The sequence below is a fragment of the Microcaecilia unicolor genome, chromosome 3 (assembly GCF_901765095.1).
Source record: "Microcaecilia unicolor chromosome 3, aMicUni1.1, whole genome shotgun sequence".
Taxonomy (NCBI): domain Eukaryota; kingdom Metazoa; phylum Chordata; class Amphibia; order Gymnophiona; family Siphonopidae; genus Microcaecilia; species Microcaecilia unicolor.
In genome coordinates, this window is record NC_044033.1 from 361,698,662 (window position 1) to 361,723,120 (window position 24,459).

The 24,459-nt window shown below is 42.8% G+C and overlaps 1 protein-coding gene across 1 annotated transcript in view; it reads left to right on the forward strand.

The window, feature by feature from the left end:
- Positions 1-19,401, forward strand: part of RFX6 (regulatory factor X6) — a 180,315-nt gene extending 160,914 nt beyond the window's left edge. The window contains exons 16-19 of the mRNA XM_030195524.1: positions 3,943-4,152; positions 4,900-5,418; positions 17,563-17,766; positions 19,220-19,401. Of these exons, the coding sequence (XP_030051384.1) occupies positions 3,943-4,152; positions 4,900-5,418; positions 17,563-17,766; positions 19,220-19,401 (1,115 nt within the window). The remainder of the gene's footprint in view (positions 1-3,942; positions 4,153-4,899; positions 5,419-17,562; positions 17,767-19,219) is intronic.
- Positions 19,402-24,459: the final 5,058 nt, after the last annotated feature.

A 24,459-nucleotide genomic window follows, 5' to 3' on the forward strand; every position in this document is an offset into this window, starting at 1 on the left:
GCAGAAGATTTCAGTGTATTATCTACAATGACACCTAAATATTTTTCTTGAGTCTTGACCCCCCCCCCCCCCCCACAAGGTGGACCCTAGCATCAGGTAACTATGATTCAGATTATTCTTTCCAATGTGCATCACCTTGCATTTGCCCACACTAAATTTCATCTGCAATTTGGATGCCTAGTCTTCCAATTTCCTAAGGTCTTCCTGCAATATTTCACAGTCTGTACATGTTTTAACAACCTTGAATAGTTTTGTATCATCTGCAAATTTAATCACCTCACTCATTGTTACAATTTCTATATCATTTATAAATATGTTAAATAGCACCGGTCCCAGTACTGATCCCTGAGGTACTCCACTGTTCACCCTCCTCCATTGAGAGAAATGACCATTTAACCCTACCTTCTGTGTTCTGTCCAATAATCAATTCCTAATCCACATCAGAACCTTGCCTCCTATCCCATGACTCTTTAATTTTCTCAGGAGTCTCGCATTAGGAATTTTATCAAAAGCTTTCTGAAAATCTAGATACACTACATCAACTGGCTCACCTTTATTCACGTTTATTCGTGCTTTCAAAGAAATGAAGCAAATTGGTGAGGCAATACTTCCCTCGCTTGAACCCATGCTGACTCTGACCCATTAAACCATGTCTGTCTGTCTATAAGTGTTCTATAATTTTATTCTTTATAATAGTTTCCACTATTTTGTCCGGCACTGACGCCAGGCTTACCGGTCTATAATTTCACGGATCACCCCTAGAACCTGTTTTAAAAATCGGCATCACATTGGCCACCCTCCAATCTTCAGATACTATGGACGATTTTATTGACAGTCTACATATTACTAACAGCAGATCGGCATGCCAGGAAATATTCCATTAAATACAGAGAGAATCACCCAGCTCCAGCTGTAAGCCGCATTGAGCCTGCCATGAATGGGAAAGTGCAGGGTACAAATGTAACAAAAAAATATATATATCACTGTGACATCATTAACTGGTACCCAATTTTTTTTTTTTCAAATAATTTTACTTTTCCAGGGCAAACATTTTTGAACTTGCAAAATCACTGGGTGGTCCCACTAAAAAGTCTGTAACTTTACCATGTTTAAAGATAATCTCATTCCACTCAGCGCATGAACATAGATAGTAACATCAAATAAAACTGTAAATTTTCACTTTGAAATTCCAAGTGGTTGCTGAGAAAACAGTCAAAAACTCTAAGGGGTTCCTTTTTTTTTTTTTTGCCTCACCCTGCACATATATTTTATTTATTTATTTATTTATTTATTTAGTCAGTCCCTTCGCCTAATTATGTGGGATAGTGTTTGGACTGTAAACAATGGAATAGATTATTTTACAACACTTTTTTGTGAAATTATTTAAATTTTGGTAAGTGTAACTGTATTTTAAAAAATCTGTAAATTGAATTTATATATTCATACTAAAGAGATTAAAACAATATTCCATCAATAAAAGTAACATACAAATGAGACTTTCAGATTATTTACATGATATTGTTCTGTAATTTATAGGCCATATCTTCTCCATTCACCAGCTAAAAATATTTCTGTACATACCTCCAAATTCTATAAAATAGGGCGTGCAAATTAATGCTTAATGCCCAAATTTGCACATGCTATATGTCAGTTGCGCTCACAATTTAATTGAATAATTGGCTGTTAATTGGACTTTGCAGTTGCATCTACAGCTTCCCTTAGTTGCTATTCTCTAAACTGTGCACATTTAATTCTAGAGTGTGCATTTGAAAAGGGACATTGACATGAAAGGAATATGGGCGAGTCAGAGAGATACCCAGGATTATCACACAGAGTTTGTAGATTATTTGCATTTATTCCTGCATCTGCCGCTCTTAGGCGCCCGCAGTTACACCAGCCTTTGGGCTGGTGTAAGTGGAAGCACCTAAAAGTAAGCACATACGTGCAGACTTAATTACTATTCTATAGCATTAATTATGCACGTAATTGCCATTATAAAATTAGCACTGGGTGCTCAGTTTCTGGTCGCTTACATAATAACATAAGCATTGCCACACTGGGGTAGACTGAAGGTCCATCAAGCCCAGCATCATGTTTCTAACAATGGCTAATCCAGGTCACAAGAACCTGGCAAGATCACAAAATAGTAAAAAAAAAAAGATTTTATGCTGCTTATCCTAGACATAAAGAGTGGATTTCCCCAAGTCCATCTTAATAATTACTTTTCTTTTAAGAAATTATCCAAATTTTTTAAACCTTGCTAAGCTAACAGCTTTTACCACATTTTCTGGCAACGAATTCCAGAATCTGCCCCATAGAGTCTGCACAGAAGAACTTCAGGGATAGCTGGGAGCACAGGATGCCTCTTTTAAGAGATAACCTCACATGCTCTCTTCCTATGGTCCCAAATAGTTCCCGAGGGCTGTGCATTCTCTTGCAGTTGCTCTTCTCAATGGAAGTCATTTTAAATGGTTTAATCAGTGAAATGGGTCTCTGTAGAACTAAGCCTACATTGAGGGGCATTTTTGAAAGGGATGTCCTCGTTTCGATTTGGAGGTCCTTGCAAAATGTCCTGACTCAGTGGCGGGGAAACCCGTATTTTCAAAACAAGATGAACATCCATCTTTTGTTTCGATAATATGGTTAGAGACGTCCAAATCCTGAAATTTGGTCATCCTTAGAGATGGTCGTCCCTACACTTGGTTGGTTCCGATTTTCGGCGATAATGGAAACCGAGGACGTCCATCTCAGAAACGACCAACTGCAAGCCATTTGGTCATGGGAGGAGCCAGCATTTGTAGTTCACTGGTCCCCCTGACATGCCAGGACACCAATCGGGCACCCTAGGAGGCACTGCAGTGGACTTCAGAAATTGCTCCCTGGTACATAGCTCCCTTACCTTGTGTGCTGAGCCCCCCAACCCCCCCCAAAGAAAACCCACTACCCCCAACTGTACACCACTACAATAGCCCTTACGGGTGAAGGGGGCACCTAGATGTGGGTACAGTGAGTTTGTTGTGGGTTTTGGGGGGCTCGTGGTTTCCTCCACAAACGTAACAGGTAGGGAGGGGGATGGGCCTGGGTCCGCTTGCCTGAAGTGCACTGCACCCAGTAAAACTGCTCCAGGGACCTGCATACTGCTGTGATGGACCTGAGTATGACATCTGAGGCTGGTATAGAGGCTGGCAATCAATATTTTGAAAGATGTTTTTTGAGGGTGAGAGAGGTTAGTGACTACTATGGGAGTAAGGAGAGGTCATCCCCGATTCTCTCCGGTGGTCATCTGGTCATTTCAGGCACCTTTTTGTGCATTGGTCATAAGAAAAACAGGACCAGGTAAAGTTGTCCAAGTGTTTGTCAGGGACGTCCTTGTTTCTTTCGATTATGGGTCGAGGTCGTCCAAGTGTTAGGCACACCCAAGTCCCGCCTTTCCTATGCCTCCGATACGCCCCCTTGAACTTTGGCCGTCCCTGTGATGGAAAGCAGTTGGAGACGTCCAAAATCGGCTTTCGATTATACCGATTTGGACGACCCTGAGAGGATGCCCATCTTCCGATTTATATCGAAAGATGGGCGTCCTTCTCTTTCGAAAATGAGCCCAATTGTTTCTCAAGCAGATTTTAAATGGGTTTTAACATGTTTTAGCTGCCTAACAGTGTAGGTGAATACAGATATTGGAGCAATTAAACAGTTTCAGATTTCCAAACCATTTCTGAATCTTTCTGGAGAATCTGGTATTTTTGCCAGTCTGGGAAGATACAAAATTTTAAAAAGGGTTAATTCAAGGGCTGAGAGTGTAAATATCAAATTAAAGTTTAGGTTAAAACTTCAAAATGGATATTTTTCATGGTGCATAACATTCTTATTTGTCCATTGCACAATAGGGCAGTGTATTGGCTAATACATTATGACCACCATTTTTATTTTCATTTTGTTTTTCAGATGCGAGCAAAGCAGCATTTACTGCATCACCAAGTTCTTGCTTTCTGGCCAATCGTAGCAAGGCTGGCAGTCATTCTGGGGAGGCTGCCGTGAAAAACGAATGCCTCTCAGAGCAAAATTATGTATCCCTCACAGCTAACCAGCACCTCAGCATATCTAGTGACCTGAACCCCTTCTCCACTGGAGATGGTGAGAACATGCAGCTGATAGGTAGGAAGAAAACCCCTGTCTCTTTCATGGAATGATCTGTGGGAATGATAATGTGTATCATCAAAAATCTAGCTCAGGGCTTGCCACACCTGTTCTGAGGACTCCACAGCCAGTCGTTGTTTTAGGATATCCATAATGAATATGCATGAGATAAATCTGCCTGCACTGCAAGCACAGTGTATGTACATTTATTTCATGCAACTTCATAGACTTAAGAGAGCTTTTAGTTTCTGTGAAGGAAACAGTTAACTGTCAGGCCCTTTTACTAAACCAACAGCGTTAAAGCGTTTTGCAGTAGTTTGCATGTCAGTACGCACTTATCACGTGTCATTTATGTTGTGAGAATTTTTTTTGGGGGGAGGGCACAGGTCATGGGTGTGGAAGAGTTATCTAGCTAGCGCATTCACATTAGCACATGCTAATTGGATAACACAGGGTTAACGCAGGAGCATTTAACGCCTCCTGAATAAGAGGTGGTTATTATTATTATTTATTTTATTTATTAGGATTTATTTACCGCCTTTTTGAAGGAATTCACTTATGTGGTCCCATGTTCATTTTTTTTTTTTTGCAATTCCTACATAGTAATGGGAAAAGTCCAGCATTAAAATGTGCTAAGCCTATATTTTAGCATGTTGTAGCAAAAGGGCCCCTATGTTTGTCATGTGATCCTTTCTCAAACAGTGAGACATCCTATATTAAACATAACCAATGTCATAAAACTGATATCTTCTTTTATGATTTTAGGTCAAATGGCACTTTCTCAAAGCACCGGCCATCTCATTACTCCACCTGTCTCCCCAGCCATGGTCAGTAGAGGAAGTGTCATTAACCAGGGGCCAATGGCTGGAAGACCTCCAAGTGTGGGCCCAGTGCCGTCAACTCACTCCCACTGTTCACCTTATTCTGAACCACTTTACCAGACGTTGTCACAGACAAATCACAGTTATTATGGAACTAGCTCAAATTATCAGGCTGTGCTCCGAGCTCAATCCCATCATCCTTCTTCAGGAGTCTATCATCACCACAGAGCCGAGCAGAACCGATTTACTCCATTAAGTGACCAACAGCTTTCCAGGGACTATTTTACTAGCAGTTGTGCCGTATCTCCGTACAACCCAAGACCACCTTCCAACTACGGAGCCTCTTCAAATATGCAGGACACACACAGCATGCAATTTTTAAATCCAACGAGTTTTAATTATCTGAGCAATTCAGTATCTGGCAACTGCCAAGGAACAACCTATTCTCCTGCATCTTCCAGTGGTACAGTATGACATTTTGTTATTGCACTACTTCCCTTCGTTGAAACTAGCAACCAGTTTGTACTGTTAAGGAGTAATTATATAACAAACAGGAGAAAGTAGAGGCTGGCCAAAGGACGATCCATCAAAGGAAATGTTGCTTAAATATACTTTATTTGCAGCATCAGTAGAGAAACCCAACATTGTCCGTGTTTCGGCAGAACAAACCACCTACCTCAGGGGTCACAATCAAACTTTCTAAAAACAAAGGCCTCCTTTTTCTAAACAGGAAGTACCGCCAGGCTACCGCAGCAGCCTGGCGGTACTTCCCACCCCTAGCGTGTCGTCATATCCGGCACTACAAAAATATATTTATTTTGTAGCACCGGAGTGTACCCGGCCGTAATCGGGCAGTGTGCTACCCAGTTATCACTGGGTTAGTGCGGGAGCCCTTACCGGTAATAACTCCCCCCCAAAATGGCCGTGCGGCAAGAGAGACTTACCCGCTGTGGTAAAAGGGGGCCTCGGCGCACATGAAAAACATGCGCCAACACCAGCGCAGGCCCCCTTTTGCCACAGCTTGGTAAAAGGGGCCCAAAGAGAGCTGTATGAGATTCTGGTGCACAAATACTTGTGAAGCACAGGAAAGCAAAGAAATCAATCCGCACTGGTTAAACAGAGCAGCCTGGAAACAGCCAACTCATCACCTTCTACTGGTGCTATTAATAAAGTGTATTTAAGCAACATTTCCTGTGATGGATCATCCTTTGGCCAGCCTGTACTTTCTCCTGTTTGTGCTGCTTTCTTGTAGAGGTTCTTCCTGTTTGCTGTGCCTGTAATTATATAACACACACCTAGGTTAATAAGGCAGGAAGGCACTTATTTTATAAAGAAATGTTTGTGCCTAAGGCACATGTCTTTATTAAACACTAGCACAAATCCTGCAGAAGCCTGTGCCTGGACTGAAGGTGTAGACATCATGGCCCTTATTTTAGAAGCTCTGTTTGTCTTTTGGATGTCTGAAAACTTAGACATCCATATTGCATGGACATCCAGTTCCCGATTTTATAAAGCCAGGATATGGACGTCTAAAACTGCAGTATGGCAAAGGAGGGTGGTCTGGGCATGTTTTAGGTGGGACTAAGGAAGGGCCAAAATATGGACACTCAACTCCAATTTCAGAAGGGGAAGGAACGTCTATGTCCAAAATGATGGATGTTGTTATTTAGACCTTGTACTTGTCACATCCAAGTTACAGAAAGGTGCTCTGATGGAACAGCTGTCCGCTAAAGGGATTAAGGCAAGTCACCTCCTAAATCCCCCAGTGTTTGCTGTTTTCTTCCCTCCCCTGAAAGTGAACCTAGCAAGGGATACCGGGTTCTGTGACTGCTTCAGAAATTATGGATGTTCAATGTACTAAAATATTTTTAATAACTTCTGAGAGCCAAGCCCACCACTGCATCCATTAGGAAACCTCTGCTCTGAATGGACCTTTATGTGGCCATTTTATAACATGGATGTTCCTATGCTGCTATGAACACATCGATGTCCCTTGTTTTATCTGTTCATAGTTTGGACATTTCAGTTTGTAAAAGGGATGCATGCTCATGCTATAAATCAACAGCACATGGCCGTTCATTTCTCATGTATTTTAGAATAGGTTGTATGGCAGAGGAATGGCCAGTAGGAAAAATTGCTAGTAGGAAAAAGGAGATGATGATGCCTCTGTATAAGACTCCGGTGAGACGTCATTTAGATTATCGTGTACAATTCTGGAGACAGCACCTTCAAAAAGATATAAACAGGATGGAGTCAGTCCAGAGGGTGGCTGCTAAAATGGTCAGTGGTCTTTGTCATAAGACCACTGACCATTGTATGGGGACAGAATTAAAGATCTCAATATGTATACTTTGGAAGGAAGGTGGGAGAGGGGAGATGTGATAGACATGTTTAAAGCCCTCCGCCTCCGTGGCATAAATGCACATGAGCCAAGTCTTTTTTAATTGGAAGGATGCTTTGGATGAAGGTGAAAAAGGACAGACTCAGAAGTAACCTGAGAAAATGCTTCTTCATGGAAAGGATGGTGAATTCGTGAATGACTTCCCAGTTCAGGTGGTGGAAATGAAAACTGTAACTGAATTCAATAAAGCTTGGGACAGCTACATAGGATCTCTAAGGGAAAGGAAGAAGAAAGGGAAAGGGGATGGGATTTGATAAACTGCCTTTCTGTGGTTGCAATCAGTTTGCATATAATATACAGGTATTTATTTTGTACCTGGGGAACTGGAGGGTTGGATGACTTGCCCAGAGTCACAAGGAGCTGCAGTGGGAGTTGAGCTCAGTTTCCCTGGTTCTCAGGCCACTCCACTAACCATTGGGCTAGTAAATGGCATGGATGGGTAGACTGGATAGGCCATATGGTCTTTATCTGCCTTCATTTTTCTCTGTTTCTATTTACGTACTGACTTGGATGCCCTTTCTTAAATGCCACTCCATGCCAACTTGACAGCAGGTTTATATCTTAGTTCATATTTTATAAAATATATGTGTAAATCATGATTCTACCCATGCTATGCCCAAACTTCTCCCATGTACTCACTTACTGTACAAGTATGCACCAGCTTGGATCACGCCTACTTTTAGGTGTGATCTAATTTTATAAGAGCCCATTTACATGCGTATATTATCAATGTTTACACAATCAAAAATGGTTTATATAATTAACCTCTTATTTTCTGAATTTTTGAGATGGCAATGGCAAACCACCCTGCTAATAGTCTTCTAAGAAACCATCATTTTATTACATTTGTAGCCCGCACTTTCCCACTCATGGCAGGCTCAATGTGGCAATGGACGGTTAAGTGACTTGCCCAGAGTCACAAGGAGCTGCCTGTGCCTGAGGTGGGAATTGAACTCAGTTCCTCAGGACCAAAGTCCACCACCCTAACCACTAGGCCAATCCTCCACTCATGTAAGTCATGTAAGTCTTGGCTCCATTGTCATTTGTGACGTGTACTTTATTTTATTTTATTTATTTATTACATTTTCCCACCTATTTGTAGGCTCAATGTGGCTTACATAGTACCGGAGAGGCGACTGCCGACTCCGGTGTGAACAAATACAGTGTGGTTTATGGTAGGATAAAGTTCATGTGGAAGAGGCCACATTAGGAATCATGGAGCGGAAGAGTTGACTTATGTTCATTACGTGCTTTAGTTTTCTTGTAAAGCTGACAACCATCTAGTAGGGGGAGGTTAAGGTTTTACCCAAGCCATTGGCCACTTATAACCTTTCAACACTGGGATGGGGGTGATCTAAGATGGATGTGAGTATACCCCTGTGAGTGAATCTCTCCATTTAAACTAATTTTTTTGCCTCATTTCTGGTTTTCTTATGTATTCAATGACTAAACATAAGGGTAAAGTGTGGATTTTTCACCCTAAGCCCACTCTTAGCCTTCTGATGAATCAGTCCTTAGCTTTACCTTTTTACCTTTCTGAATTACCTAAATGTAGATGCTGATATGAAAGCATAAAGATACATAAATCAAAATTCATTTGAGCTGAGGCTATATACATTATTAAAATGCTGATTTTATATTTTCTTGTGCTATAGAACTGTTTCGCTTGGTTAGCCATAAATCAAAGGATGTTTGTGAAACAGTACGTTCTATAGCTGTGAGGAAAAACGTAATATAAAATTGGAACAAGTAGAGTAAAATTCTGAACTAAAATTACAAAGTACTCAGTGCTAAGACAATGTGCTCAAAGAACTAATCTGTGTCAAAATAGTTTAAATAAAAAGTGATCATAAAAGAACAGTGCACTTTGCTAAGAAGATATGCATAACACGACTGTACAGTATCAACAGTGTCTAAATGAATAATAAAATGGAAATACAAAGCAAAAATGTGCTAAGGCAATGTGCTCAAAGAAATGGACAGTGTCAGAAATGTCTAATAAAATAGAAATAAGGGGTCCTTTTAGAAAGGCACACTGAAAAATGGGCTGCGGTAGTGTAGGCGTGTGTTATGGATGCACGCAGATCCATTGTTCAGCGCACCTGTAAAAAAGGCTTTTTTCAAAATGTTTCTGAAAATGGACGTGGGGCAAATTAAAAATTGGTGCGCGCCCATTTTAGGTCTGAGACCTTATCACCAGCCATTGACTTGGCAATAAGGTTTCTTGTGTTAACCGTGTGGTAATCGCCTATGCATGTCGTCAGAGTTACCGCCCAATTTTCTCTGCATGCCAGAAAATAAAATATATTTTCTGGCGTCTGTAGCAGACATGCATAAAAAATGAAATTACTACATGGGTCACACGGTAGCCGGACAGTAACTCCGAATTGACGCATGTTGGACGCACGTAGGTGCCTACACAGCTTATTAAAAGGGCCCCTAAGTGAACAATGCAATAACAAACCACAGTGCACTGTGCTAAGAAGAAGTGCATAACAAGACTGTGTCTTGTTGTTGGCAGGGCCGCCAAGAGGGGGGGCAGGGGGGACAAAATTCCTCGGGCCTGGGCCTCCAAGGGGGGCCTGGCGCTGCAGTCCCCTCTACCCATCCCCTTCGTCTGACGTAACTTGCACGAGGGCGGGACACAGGGAGGGAAGGCCCGAAGGGAGGCGATCTGCAGACTGCTGTTGCTGCGCTTCTTTCACACAGAGTGAGGTCGAGGTGAGGCACTATGATTTGAATTCAGGGGGGCCCGGCCTGGTGGTGGACAGGGGAGGGGCTGCGGCGATGACAACGACCTGGGGGGGGGGGCGGCCTTGCCCCGGGCCCGGCCCAGTCTCTCAGTGGCCCAGGTTGTTGGACTGCGGAGGTTTGTTCTTCTGTTTTTCTCCATCATCAGTAGTGCGCATCATTTATTTATTTTTGAAACACTTATATCCTTATATTCTCAGCAGGTCACAATAAGACATTTGACATATGCATATGTTGAGTAACTGAAATACAACATCATACAAATAATAGTACAATCAGCAAATTGCCCTTATATGGCAGATTGACCCCTAAGGATCATAGTGGCCATTTTGAATCCAGGACAGCTATGGGGCAAGAGTGACCCTTGAGTGAATCCTAGGGGGAGGGGAGTCAGGGGTTGGGGAAGGGGCAGGGATTTTTGATGATGTCCTCTGCTTAGCAGGGATTGTGCTGGGGGACATCTGATTGGGACAGTCTTCTGTTGGGGATGCTACAGCCTCTAAGTAATCTGTGCTCTCTAATGCAGTTCAGCGCTAATCGCCTCTAGCGCCTATGTTTGGTTCTGAACATTGGCGCCAAAGTGCAACTGAGGTTAGTCCTTGTGTGACTAGATACTAGTTGCGTCACATTTTGTGATTTTCTTTAGAAATGGTGTGGTTAGGGATACTTCTTAGGAAGACCTTAGTGACCGTGGAAGTGCATAAAATTACTCTGGCCCATTTCCTTCAAGGGTCTTGAAGATTTAGCCCTGCATTGCACTGGCAGCCAATGAAACGTTTTGCAGTAATGGTGCGATGAGGTTGAGTCACTCATAACCTTCTATTAGTCAAGCTGCAGCATTCTGAATTAATTGCAGGTAGTTCAAAGATGCTAATATTTAATGACCTAAACAGTTTCCAATCTTGATAGGATGAAAAGGACACATACTAGAGATGGACAGTTCAAGAATGATGTAGTGGTGAGTTTCAGATAGCTTAATGAAGTACTGAGTCTTCAGGTGGACCTTAGAGATGAAGAATGGGAAGTTTAACATGTCATTTGGAAAGTGAGTGTCAGAGGAAATAAGCAACGAGTGAAAAGGTTTGTAAGAAAGACTGAGTTCAAAAAGAAATGGGTCGATTTTCAGAAACCTGTTGAGTGGAAAAGAACAAGTAAATTGTAGGTGTTCAAGTCCAACTTTAAGCTTATTTGATATACTGCCTATTCTAAAATAATAATAATAATTCTAAGTGATTTACAATAAAAATAGGGAAGAGGGGGATCATGAACAAACTAAAATAAAGTTGAACCACAACAGGAAACAGAATGAAAGAAAAGGGGTAGGGAAGGATGCAATAGAACAGCATGGTAAAAATGGGGCAGAAGGAGCACCAGGTATGGGTGCTAGTACACTCTTCTCAGTTCAGTGGTGACCAACAATCCAGAGTACATGAAATCATTCAGATGGGGATGGGGTATGCTGATGATAAGTAAAGTGCCATAAGATGAGACTTAAAAGTGAAGAGAGAAAATTCCAATCTAAGATAAAGAGGTAAGCTGTTCCAGAGTACAGTGGTTGAAACACTAAAGCAAGACTGACATATGGCTTCCCAATGGACCTGATGATAGGAAGGGACAAGAAGATGATGTTAGTGGTATGGTCGAAGAATTCTCTGAGGGTGGTAAGGAATAAGGAGAATAGCAAGGAAGAGAGAGAGAGAGGGACCCGAAGATTGAATCTGGTGATAAAGGAGAAAAATCTTAAATGGTATACAATATGTCACTGACGTAGTCATATTTTTTCTTTCTGTGGAGGATCCTGATAGCTATAGTCCGTGGATCTGGGAAGCGGGAAGACCAAAAAAGAGAAAGAAGTAATTGAGAAAGATGATGGCTCAAAAAAAGAGCACATTCAATCTGATATGACGTAAGGTGAAGAAGCAAGATGACTCGGTTTGAGAAATGTGTTGGTAAAAAGAAAGTTCAAGTAACCCCTACAATCCTCACAGTTGTTTTATAAGGGAGATATGTGCTATTAATAGTGAGTGTGGGCAAGTCAGATTAAGACCTCAGATTTAGTGACATTTAGTTTGAGTTCATGCTCAGTAAGTCAGCTGGCAATGGTGGTTTATTTTGAGGTATGTTTTCAGTAAAATTTAGTTTATTTATTTATTGCATTTGTATCCCACATTTTCCCACCTTTTTGCAGGCTCAATGTGGCTTACAATACATCATGAATAGTGGAAATATATTAGAAAATAGACATTTAGTGTTACAGAGGAACTTGGGCAAACGTGATAATGATAAGACATGATAGTAGTATAACAAGCAGATATTGTAAGACAGTCCTGAATAAATGTGGAGGAGTTGTGTGTGTTCACATTGGTTGATCTTTGTGGTATGCCTTGTTAAAGAGATGGGTCTTCAACAGTTTGCGGAAGTTCATTAGTTCGTAAATCATTTTTAGATTACGAGGCAGTGCGTTCCATAACTGTGTGCTCAAGTAGGTAAAGTTTGACGCGTGCATTTGTTTGTATTTTAGACCTTTGCAGTTATGGAAGTGCAGATTAAGGAATGTGCGGGATGATCTTTTGGTATTCCTGGGTGGTAAGTCTATCAGGTCTGACATGTAGGCTGGTGCCTCACCGTGAATGATTTTGTGGACTAAGGAGCATATTTTGAACGTGATGCATTCTTTAAGTGGGAGCCAGTGTAGTTTTTCTCGTAAGGGTTTAGTGCTTTCATATTTTGTTTTGCCGAATATGAGTCTAGCTGCAGTGTTCTGGGCTGTCTGAAGTTTCTTGATTATTTGCTCTTTGCAGCCAGCATAGAGTGCGTTGGCTAGGTTTGTGAACATAATAACAACCATACTGGGTCAGACCAATGGTCCATCCAGCCCAGTATCCTGCTTCCAGCAATCGCCAATCTAGGTCACAAGTACATGGCAGAAACACAGTAGCCAAAATGGAAGCAGAAACACAGTAGCACCATTCTGCACTACCAATCCCAGGGCAAGCAGTGGCTTCCCCCATGTCCATCTCAACTTGTCCAAACCTTTTTAAAACCCAGATACACTAACTGTCATTACCACATCCTCTGGCAATGAATTCCAGAGCTTAACTATTTTTGAGTGAAAAAATATTTCCTCCTATTTGTATTTCCATGCAATTTCATTGAGTGTCCCCCTGGTCTTTGTACTTTTTCACCTCCACCTCCACTTCACTCAGAATTTTGTAGACCTCAATCATATCCCACCTCAGTCATCTCTTTTCCAAGCTGAAAAGCCCTAACCTCTTTAGCCTTTCCTCATATGGGAGCAGTTTCATCCTCTATCATTTTGGTCGCCCTTCTTTGAACCTTTTCTAATTCCGCTATATCTTTTTTGAGATACGGCGACCAGTATTGAACACAATATTCAAGGTGAGATCTCACCATGGAGCGATGTAGAGGCATTATAATATTTTTGGTCTTAATTGCATCCCTCTCCTAATAATCCCTAGCATCCTGTTTGCTGGTTGAACATTCTCTTAAATCTATCCAAATATACTACTATGACTGGATAGGTGTAGAACAAGTATTTGTGCAACTGGTATAGTAGAGTTAAATTAAGCAGCTTAGAACTGAAAATATGTTCATTAGGGTAACGGATAAATCTGCCCCAGAAATGCTTTTGGCCCTGTCCTTTTTCTGACTAGACAAATTTGTGAACTTTGAAATTTTAAGTACACAAATTTAGCCAGTCAAAGAGAAGAAAGTTGAGTATTCTCAGGTGACTTAATCAGATTAACTTTCGAAGTTAGCCCAAAAAAAAAAAACCCTCTAGAAAATGGGCAGCGAATAAAGAGGCCAGAACTCAGCACAGAGTAGTGGAAATGTAGCAAGAACAGTATGTCTACATGTTTAACACATCTAACCTAGTGGGTATAGAATTAGATTTTAAAGGTATCTCAGGTGGCCTAATGGTCGGGCTGCTCCTGATTAAACAAAATCCTGAGTGGTGCAGAACGAGTAGAAGTAAATTGATTTTTTCTACTCGTTCCAAAAGTACAAAGACTGGGGGACACTCGAGGAAGTTACATGGAAACACTTTTAAAACAAATAGGAGGAAATATTTTTTTCACTCAACGAATAGTTAAGCTCTGGAACGTTTTGCAGGAGAATGTGGTAACAGCGGTTAGTGTAGCTGGGTTTAAAAGCGGTATGGACAAATTCCTGGAGGAAAAGTCCATAGTCTGCTATTGAGGCAGACATGAGAAGCAACTGCTTGCCCTGGGATTTGTAGTATGGAGTGTTGCCACGATTTGGGTTTCTGCCAGGTACTTTTGACCTGGCTTGGCCACTGTTTGGAATACAGGATACTGGGCTAGAGGGACCATTGGTCTGACCCAGTAAGGCTAGTCTTATGTTCTTATGTATTTATAAATAAGCAAGAATGAACAAAAATACTTTTCAAATCAATTTATTGCATTAAATGATCCAGATGACAACTTTTAAAAGCTGTTTACTCTGGTTAAAGGGTTTTTTGAAAACTGCTCTCCCTGTATGTAGTAAAAGTAAGCCTGTTGTACCACAGCAGGTATACGTTTACCTGTAGTTTTGTGGAAGCATTTATGGGGGCAAGATTAGGCCAGGGAAAAGCAACTATGTGCTTCTTTGTTTTGCTAGAATTGCTCATAAGAAAAGCAGTTGCACAGGGCCGTGCCGATGCGGTAAGCGAGGTAAGCGCCGCAGGGGGGCGCCCACCTCTGGAGGGCGCCACCGCGGTGCTTACCCTCGCCCCGCGCCGCCGAGGACTTTAAACTGCAGCAGCGTCGGTGAAAGCGCTGCCGACGTCTCCCTTCCCTTGCACTCATTGGTTCCCTCAGTGTCCCGCCTTCTTCTGACGTCAGAAGAAGGCGGACACTGAGGGAACCAAGAGCGCGGTGGGGGCGGTCCGCCCCGGGTGTCAGCGGGTGGGAGGTGCTCCGCTCCCACTGCTCCCAGCCTACCTTCTTAAAAAAAAAATAAATCAGTAAAGCGGCGTGGCAGGCAGCGCAGCTTCGCGTCTGCCCTGCTTGTAAAACAAGTAGATCTCCTCGTCGGGCCTTCGCTCACTGGGTCCCGCCCTCGAGGAAATAGGAAGTTACCTCAGAGGAGGGCGGGACCCAGTGAGCGAAGGCCCGACGAGGAGATCTACTTGTTTTACAAGCAGGGCAGACGCGAAGCTGCGCTGCCTGCCACGCCGCTTTACTGATTTATTTTTTAAAAGAAGGTAGGGTGGGAGCAGCGGGAGCGGAGCACCCCCCCCCCCCCCCCACCCGCTGTCATCTCGACAGAGCTGCTAGTCGGGTCGGATCAGGGGTGCCCAGATGGCAGAAGGGGATGGGGATGGGGATGGGGAGGGGAGCCCAGATGACAGAAGGGGATGGGGTGCCCAGATGGCAGAAGGGGATGGGGAGGGGAGCCTAGATGGCAGAAGGGGATGGGGTGGGGAGCCCAGATGACAGAAGGGGATGGGGAGGGGAGCCCAGATGACAGAAGGGGATGGGGAGGGGAGCCTAGATGGCAGAAGGGGATGGGATGGGGTGCCCAGATGACAGAAGGGGATGGGGTGCCCAGATGGCAGAAGGGGATGGGGAGGGGAGCCTAGATGGCAGAAGGGGATGGGGTGGGGAGCCCAGATGACAGAAGGGGATGGGGAGGGGAGCCTAGATGGCAGAAGGGGATGGGGTGGGGAGCCCAGATGACAGAAGGGGATGGGGTGGGGAGCCCAGATGACAGAAGGGGATGGGAGCCCAGATGACAGAAGGGGATGGGGTGCCCAGATGGCAGAAGGGGATGGGGAGGGGAGCCTAGATGGCAGAAGGGGATGGGGTGGGGAGCCCAGATGGCAGAAGGGGATGGGGTGGGGAGCCCAGATGGGGTCTGGGGCTGAAAGGGGAGGCCCTAATGCAAGGCATGTGGATGAAGGGAGCTGGAACTGGGGGCTGAAAAGGAGGGTAGGTGGGATAAGGGGGCTAGTATTGGGACTGGAGGCTGAAAAGGGACAAGAGCTGAAACTGTGGGGACTGGGGGCTGAAAAGAAGACAGGGAGAAGTGGCTGGGGCTGAAGCTCGGGACTAGTGAGAGAAAAGGGCTGCGTTTGAAACTGGGGGCTGAAAAGGGGACAGGGAGAAGTGGCTGGGGGCCGAAGCTCAAGACTGGTGGGAGAAAAGGGCTAGGGCTGAAACTGGGGACTGGTGGGATAGTGGGGCTGGAACTGGGGGCTGAAAAAAAGGGGCAGAGAGAGGGGACAGATCCTAGATGGAAGGGACCTTGATGGATGGGAGAGGGAGGGCAAATGGTGGATTGAGCGGACAGAGAGAAAGGGCAGACAGTGGATGGAAGCGATAGAAAGGGCAGACAGTGAATGGAAGGGGGAGAGAGAGAGGGCAGACAGGGGCAGACGGTGGATGGAAGGAGCAGAGATAGAGGGCAGATGTAGATGGAAGGAGCAGGGAGAGAGGGCAGACATTGGATGAAGGGGACAGCAGAGAGGGCAGACACTGGATGGCAGAGAGAGAACAAAGACAGATGCTGGATGGAAGGAAGGAAGACAGTGAAAAGAAGATGAGGAAAGCAGAAACCAGAGACAACAAACTGTAAATAAAATATTTACTTTTATTTTTTTGCTTTAGGATACAGTAGTATTGTAGCTGTGTTAATAAATGTTTATAATAGGTAATCTTTTTATTGGACTAATTTTAATACATTTTGACTAACTTTCGGAGAACAAAACCCCCTTCCTCAGGTCAGGATAGGATACTGTAACAGCACTATACTGTATTGACCTGAGGAAGGATGTTTTGGCCTCTGCAAGCTAAATGTATTAGTCCAATAAAATGGTATTATTTTATTTTCTATATTTCTTTTATTTCTATTTGTTAATTTGTAAAGTGGTGATTGGTTCTTGTTAGTTTTTTTCAAATTTACATCTGCAGTCTTTATATTTTGCACAGTACTAGGGGACAGTTTCTGTTTCTGTGGTGTTGCATTGTATGCAGAGTCTGGCATCTTGGGGGTTCAGTTTAATTTTTGTCTAAATAGCGTTTGGAATATGTCCACTTTGAGAATTTACATCTGCTATCTTATTTTGCAATGTATAGCAATTTGTTTCTAAGAATATTGCTGACAAGTGGTGATCGATCATTTTCACCGGGGGGGGGGGGGGGGGGGGCGTGATCATTTTCACGGGGGGTAGGGGCGCCAACTGATAGTCTGCAGGGGGGCGCCAGAGACCCTAGGCACGGCCCTGCAGTTGCAGGTAATTTTCAAAGGGAAAGTATGCTTAAAAGTACCCATGGCACTTCCCTGCATGATTTTCAAACTGTATTGATCTCCAGTGATCCTTTCTTTGTCTCTCCAGTCCATTGTATGACACATTAAATTCTTACTTTATTTGATTGTTCATTTGCTATTGAGATTTTCCTTACAATCTTACTTATTTTTCTTTGTCAGGATACTATGGAAATTACTCAGAATCCCACAGACTTGGTTCACTGATAGACCAGCATGTTTCTGTAATTAGTAGCGTCAGCAGCATTCGATCACTCCCTCCATACAATGACATCCACGATCCACTCAACATTTTAGATGACAGTGGAAGAAAGCAATCTAACTCCTACTATGACACATCTTCCATTGTTTGTCGGAATCCAGCAGGTAACATGGTTTTCTTTACTTTATGTGTATGTCCAAACCTTCACTGGTATCTTGGAGACACAGGCTCATTTTCGAAAGAGAAGGACGCCCATCTTTCAACACAAATCGGAAGATGGGTGTCCTTCTCATAGGGTCGCCCAAATCGGTAGAATTAAAAGCCAATTTTGTTCATCCCCAACTGCTTTCCGTCGCAGGGATGACCAAAGTTCACGAAGGCATGTCGGCGGCGTAGCAAAGGCGGGACTTGGGCGTGCCTAACACATGGACATCCTCGACCCATAATGAAAAAAAAAGGTGTCCCTGATGAGCACTTGGATGACTTTACCTGATCCTGTTTTTTTTTACAACCAAGGCACAAAAATGTGCCTGAACTGACCAGCTGACCACCGGAGAGAATCAGGGATGACCTCCCCTTACTCCCCCAGTGGTCACTAACCCCCTCCCACCCTCAAAAAAATCTTTAAAAATATTTTTTGCCAGCCTCAAATGTCATACTCAGGTCCATCACAGCAGCATGCAGGTCCCTGGAGCAGTTTTAGTGGGTGCAGTGTACTTCAGGCAGGCGGACCCAGGCCCATCCCCCCCTACCTGTTACACTTGGGGTGGTAAATGTGAGCCCTCCAAACCCACCAGAAATCCACTGTACCCACATCTAGGTGCCCCCTTCACCCGTAAGGGCTATGGTAGTGTTGTACAGTTGTGGTTAGTGGGTTGGGGGGGGGGATTTGGGGGGCTCAGCACACAAGGTAAGGGAGCTATGTACCTGGGAGCAATTTGTGAAGTCCACTGCAGTGCCCCCTAGGGTGCCCGGTTGGTGTCCTAGCATGTCAGGGGGACCAGTGCACTACGAATGCTGGCTCCTCCCATGACCAAAGGGCTTGCATTTGGCCGTTTCTGAGATGGGCGTCCTTAGTTTCCATTATCACCAAATATCAGAAACGACCAAGTCTAGGGATGACCATGTCTAAGGACGACCTAAATTTCAGGATTTGGGCGTCCCCGACTGTATTATCGAAACGAAAGATAGACATCCATCTTGTTTCGATAATACGGGTTTCCCCGCCCCTCCACCGGGATGTTTTGCGAGGACGTCCTCAGCAAAACTTGGGCTTCCCTTTCAATTATTCCCCTCCACATCTTTCAAACATCACCTTGTGTTTCAAAATGCTACATCTAGATATTTCCAAACTACATATAGGTTGAAGGTTGGGGGAGGGGTGAGCATATTGGTACAGTGATTTGATGAGGCTACCAATGCATAAAATCTTACCCCCCCCCCCACCCTTTACAAGGCCACGCTAGCGGCTGTCACTGCGGTAATGCTGACACAGCCCATTTACTTTGCGCGGCTTTGTAAAAGGGGGCCTTAGGTAGCAAAAGCAACAATAGCAAAGGCTAGAGCTTTTTTTTATATTTACGAAGAAATTTACAGGAAATGTCTTCTTATTTGCAGCTTCAGATATGCAAGCAGTGATTTCTGCCTCATCATCCCAGTGTATGTATGGAGCTTCTAATCAGTACCCTTCTCAGGACATTTTGGATACCAACACACAGACTAATGAACTTAGGGAGCTGGGGTCATCTTTACCACCAATCACCACTGTCTTTATGGGAGCTGCAGCTGGAGGCACATAAATTGACAAATGTGTTGTTTTCTTAACTTCAGTTTGATATCTGTTTCCTAAAATTTGTCCAATGGCTTCACCTTTAAATGACTGTCTGGTTTTAAACCAGTGCATAATACTTTTTCTTATATTGCCACACTGAGGAACTTAAATTGGCATCAAATTACTGTTGGTCACCTAGGTATATTAAGCATGTTTTTGAAATCAAACTGTATGTACAACAGCTCAGAGAATTCCAGCAATATGACTGGCCATGATCAATTGCAAACAATAGCCATAAATACATTTCTAAAAAAATTTGTTCTAACAAAAATAAAACTATATATTTTAACCATTTTTATAAGAGCAGACAGATACTTTGTTACATATGTTTTGCTTGTAAGATTAGCCTATGACTGATGACTTACAGAACTCAACTAGGTCACAAGTTATGGCAACATGATACATGTCTCTCACATCCCAGTGTGAAGTAAGGCATCTAGTTATAGCTACCTCTAATTAATTATACTTCTTGTTAACTATTTCAGATTCTTTAATTGATCATAGTTATTCCAGATGACATATAAATATTTTTTCACTTGGATTTATATAATGTCATGTATTCAGTCTTTACGGTTTAGTACTTGAAAAACATACATGCCTATAACGTTGGAATAAAAGGTAAGATAGCCACCATTAAAATAATTAAATACAATAAAAGAAGGAAGAAGGAATAATGCTACAATTATTACCCAACTGTAGATGTGCAAACTGAGGGTTACATTGTAGATGTGCAATCTGAGGGTTACATTTACCAGAGTATATTACCATGTTGGGGGGGAGGGGAAATTATCAACATGGGCTACTGTTAAGACGTGTGGTGGTATCATTAAACCCAGTGCCAGAAAAAGGCCAGATGCTGCCTGAGGCGGAGCTAAGATGCCGCCGCCCCCCAGGCTGAGATGCCACCCCCCCCCCCCCCCCATGGGCCGAGATGCTGCCCCACCTTCTACATCCAGCCCGTTTGCAGTGTTTACCTGTTTCATCATGTTCCAAACCTGGCAACGATTCCCATGCGCTGCCCTGCCACTGGCATCCGCCTCTTCCCTTTACTGCGGCTGCCTGATCCTCTGATGAAACAGGAAGTTACATCAGAGAGGTGGCCACAGTAAAGGGAAGAGGTGGGTACCAGCAGCAGAGCAGCATATGGGAATCACTGTTTGGAACTTGATGAAACAGATAAACGCCGCAAATGGGGTGGAGGAATGAAAGGGGAGATACCACTCCCCAAAGAGTGAGGAGATGCTGCTCCTGAAGAGTGCCGCCTGAGTCCCCAGCCTCAGGTGGCCTAATGGTCGAACCACCCCTGATTAAACCCCAATTATTAGTAACTACTGTTTTACTGTATAAAATAGGACCTGTGCTAAAATAGCACAAATCAGTGGTAAAATAATCCATCATAACGGTAGCCCATATTGGTAACTATACCAATATGGGCTATTAGTGTGTGCTATTACTAAACAGACCCCTTTGCATAAAATGGGACCTGTGGTAAATAATGTGTATTCATGCGGGTTAGCTAGCTGAAGCATGATAGTGCCTTTTACTGAATCGGTCCTGAAGATTGAAACAGCAGTTTTAATTGAAACCCCTAGAGTCACTTGTTTTTCCACAAAGAAAAAAGGCAAGTCATTAAAAATAAAACATAAAGGGGGCAACTTCAAAGTGGATTTCCAGGCATAAACGAGTATTCAACCTTGTCCAAACTACCTTAAAAATTGCTGTCTCCCCTCTGCAAGGAACAAGGTATTAGTTGGTAACCATTAAGAAAGCTATATGGCTCAGCTGTTAGGTTTCACAGTAGAAGTTAAAAGAAATGAAATAACATCTGAAGACTAAGAGGCAACCCGTAAGGGATAAGTGTATGGCAGCACTAGACTGGGTGAGTGGTCAGGATCACATATGAATAGTCTGCCTGTGGTGTGGGTAGGTGGGTGTTTGTGTGTGCCTGTCTGTTTCTTATGTATGTCTATGTTTCTTCTGAGTGTATATATGTATGTCTGTATTCTGTGTGTGTACATGACTGTGTGTTTGTTCTTAGAGTGTGTGAGTATGTGTTTTATTTGTGTACATGTGAGTGTGTCTGTTTACTTTATGTATATATGTCTTTGTTTTGTTTGTATGTCTCTATTGTATGTGTGTATGTATATGAGTGTGTTTGTGTATACATGGGTGTTTTGTGTATCTCTATTGTGTGAATGTGTGTACTTGTGCATACATATGTGTATATGTGTGTGAGTTATATATCTCTATGTTGTGTGAATCTGTGTACATGTGCATTTGTGTGGTGCACATGTGTTTTGTGTGTCTGTCTATGTTTTCTGTATGTGTGTGTTTCAATATTTTCTTTTTGTTTGCACATGGATGTATGTGTGTTGTTTGTGTGTATGTATGTCTATGTGTGTATCTGCATATGAATGTATCTTTGTGTGTGTCAATCTATATGTGTGTGTTTTCTTTTATGTTTCTGTGTATATGAATGTATTGTATGTTTCTGTTTCCTTTGTGTGTTTATATATATATATATATATATGTGTGTGTGTGTATCTTCATATGAGTGTACTTATGTATGTATGTATATATATATATATATATATATATATATATATATATATATATATATATATATATATATATATATATATATATATATGCATATGTGTGTGTGTGTGTGTGTGTATGTTTCTGTATTTTCTTTTTGTGTGCACAGGGATGTATGTGTATTGTTTGTGTATGTATGTGTAACCCTCTTGTTTAAGATAGTCTAGGCAGCTGCCTTGATTATGCCCAGGATAGGTGAACAACAGAGGTGCACACTTATTTATTTGTGGTGATTAGGCTGGGACTAGGATATACCTAGGAGACAGAGCAAGCTGTGCACCAGACTTTCACACTTCACACAATGATGGAAACCACACCAGGTATTTTAAACAAGAACCTTTACTGTCCTTCAAGCGATGAGGGTACAGTATTAACCATTTCAACACAGATGGCCAACTATTTACAATGGAGGAGAATAGCTTTCTCCTCTCCTCCATTCAAGCACAGAAATTAAAAACAGCTTCTCCTTATTCTCCTTCTTACTCAAACTACTTGCTGGTGTGATGAGGGCTCGCCTTGGCATGAACAGTTTACTTGCTGGTACAATTAAGGGAAAATTAGGTTCTTATCTTGATAATTTTCTTTCCTTTAGTCACAGCAGATGAATCCATTAACTGATGGATTGTATCCGCCTACCAGCAGGTGGAGATAGAGAACACTGAAAGCACATGGTGTTCCTGGACGCCCAACCCTCTCTGCCTTCACTATATGAAATTTCAAAAGCAGAGTGAATAACATAAACTTTCCTCACAGAGAACAAATGTCACTGAACCAGAGCAATAACCAAACAAAGGAGGGATGTTATCAACCTCCTGCAATAAAAACAGCATGTAGTCACTCTGAAAGCTTGTCTTCAAGTACTCCTGATGAGGCACAATGTCTGTATACAACATCTGTACAAAAACTAAAGTCAACAGGGAGGGATCATGGATTCATCTGCTGTGACTAAAGGAAAGAAAATTATCAAGGTAAGAACCTAATTTTCCCCTTCCTTGTCATCAACAGCAGATGAATCCATTAACTGATGGGATGTACCAAAGCACTCCCTAAGTAGGGTGAGAACAGGCAACTCTGCGAGTAAGCACTTGTGCTCCAAAATGCGCATCCTGCGCATGGAATCTTGCTACTTTTTGATAGACTGCCAAACACTTGTGGCCCGATTTTGCCACTGTTGAAAGCAGGATGCTAGGGCAGATGGACCTTTACTCTGACCCAGTATTCTTATGTAAGAAAATAAATTGGCTACATTTCTACACATAACTTTGGAAATACAAGTTGTTATACATTCAAAAGTATGCTTGCAAATTCAGGTATGTATCTGGGGAGAGTCCAAAAATAGAATGGAGGGCAGCAAAATTCTGCCACCTCCCCCCCCCCCCCCCCCCTCCAAATTTAATAAATAGTGCCCAAAGTTAGATGTTTAATTGGGGACAAGGTTATAGCATAAGGCCAGTTTCACATACAACATAATTAACTAATTGACACTAAATTGTTGTTAAATACCAATAATTAACATTAACAAACTAATTGGCACTAATTTGCCTTTGTACATGCAACAGACTTGCTCCCCTATTCTATCAACCCCCTGATATGAAGTCAGTGGCAGGCAACGCTTTGACTGCCCGTCACCAGCGTTCAGCCCAGATATTCAACGCCTGGCCCTTTCTGGTGACTGGCATTGAATATCCGGTTTGTGTGACGCCGGCTATCACATGACAGGTTAATTCAATATTCAGACTTAATTGGCCATGGCTTAACGGGCAAAGATAGGACTGCTGTTTTTGTGGTCTTATTTGCCCGCTAAGCCTGGCCGGTTAAGTACCAAATACCAGGACTTAACCTGTTATCATGCCCCCAGAAAACCCCTAATGTCACTGGCATTTATTTTTTGAGCTAACCGGGCATTTACGGCTGTGATAACTGTTAACTGCTGCTGAATATGACTGGTTATCCACCGAGATGCGAGTTAACCAGTCAGCAGCCATTCCCATCTGGTTAACTTAAGCTGAATATAGGCCAGCTTCTGGAGATACATGTGTAAATTTTGAAACTTTGCAGGTAATACATAGAAGGAACAAAGGATTACATCATGAATGTAACACTAACATTAATATTCTCAATCTAATATGTTTATATTATTTATGCTATCTACTTGGTTTATTTTATTTTTTTGTTTGTTACATTTGTACCCCGCGCTTTCCCACTCATGGCAGGCTCAATGCGGCTTACATGGGGCAATGGAGGGTTAAGTGACTTGCCCAGAGTCACAAGGAGCTGCCTGTGCCAGGAATCGAACTCAGTTCCTCAGGACCAAAGTCCACCACCCTAACCACTAGGCCTCTCCTCCACTTTATTTTATTGAGATAATAACATAAGAGTAGCCATACTGGGTCAGGCCAATGATCCATGTAGCCCAGTATCCTGTTTT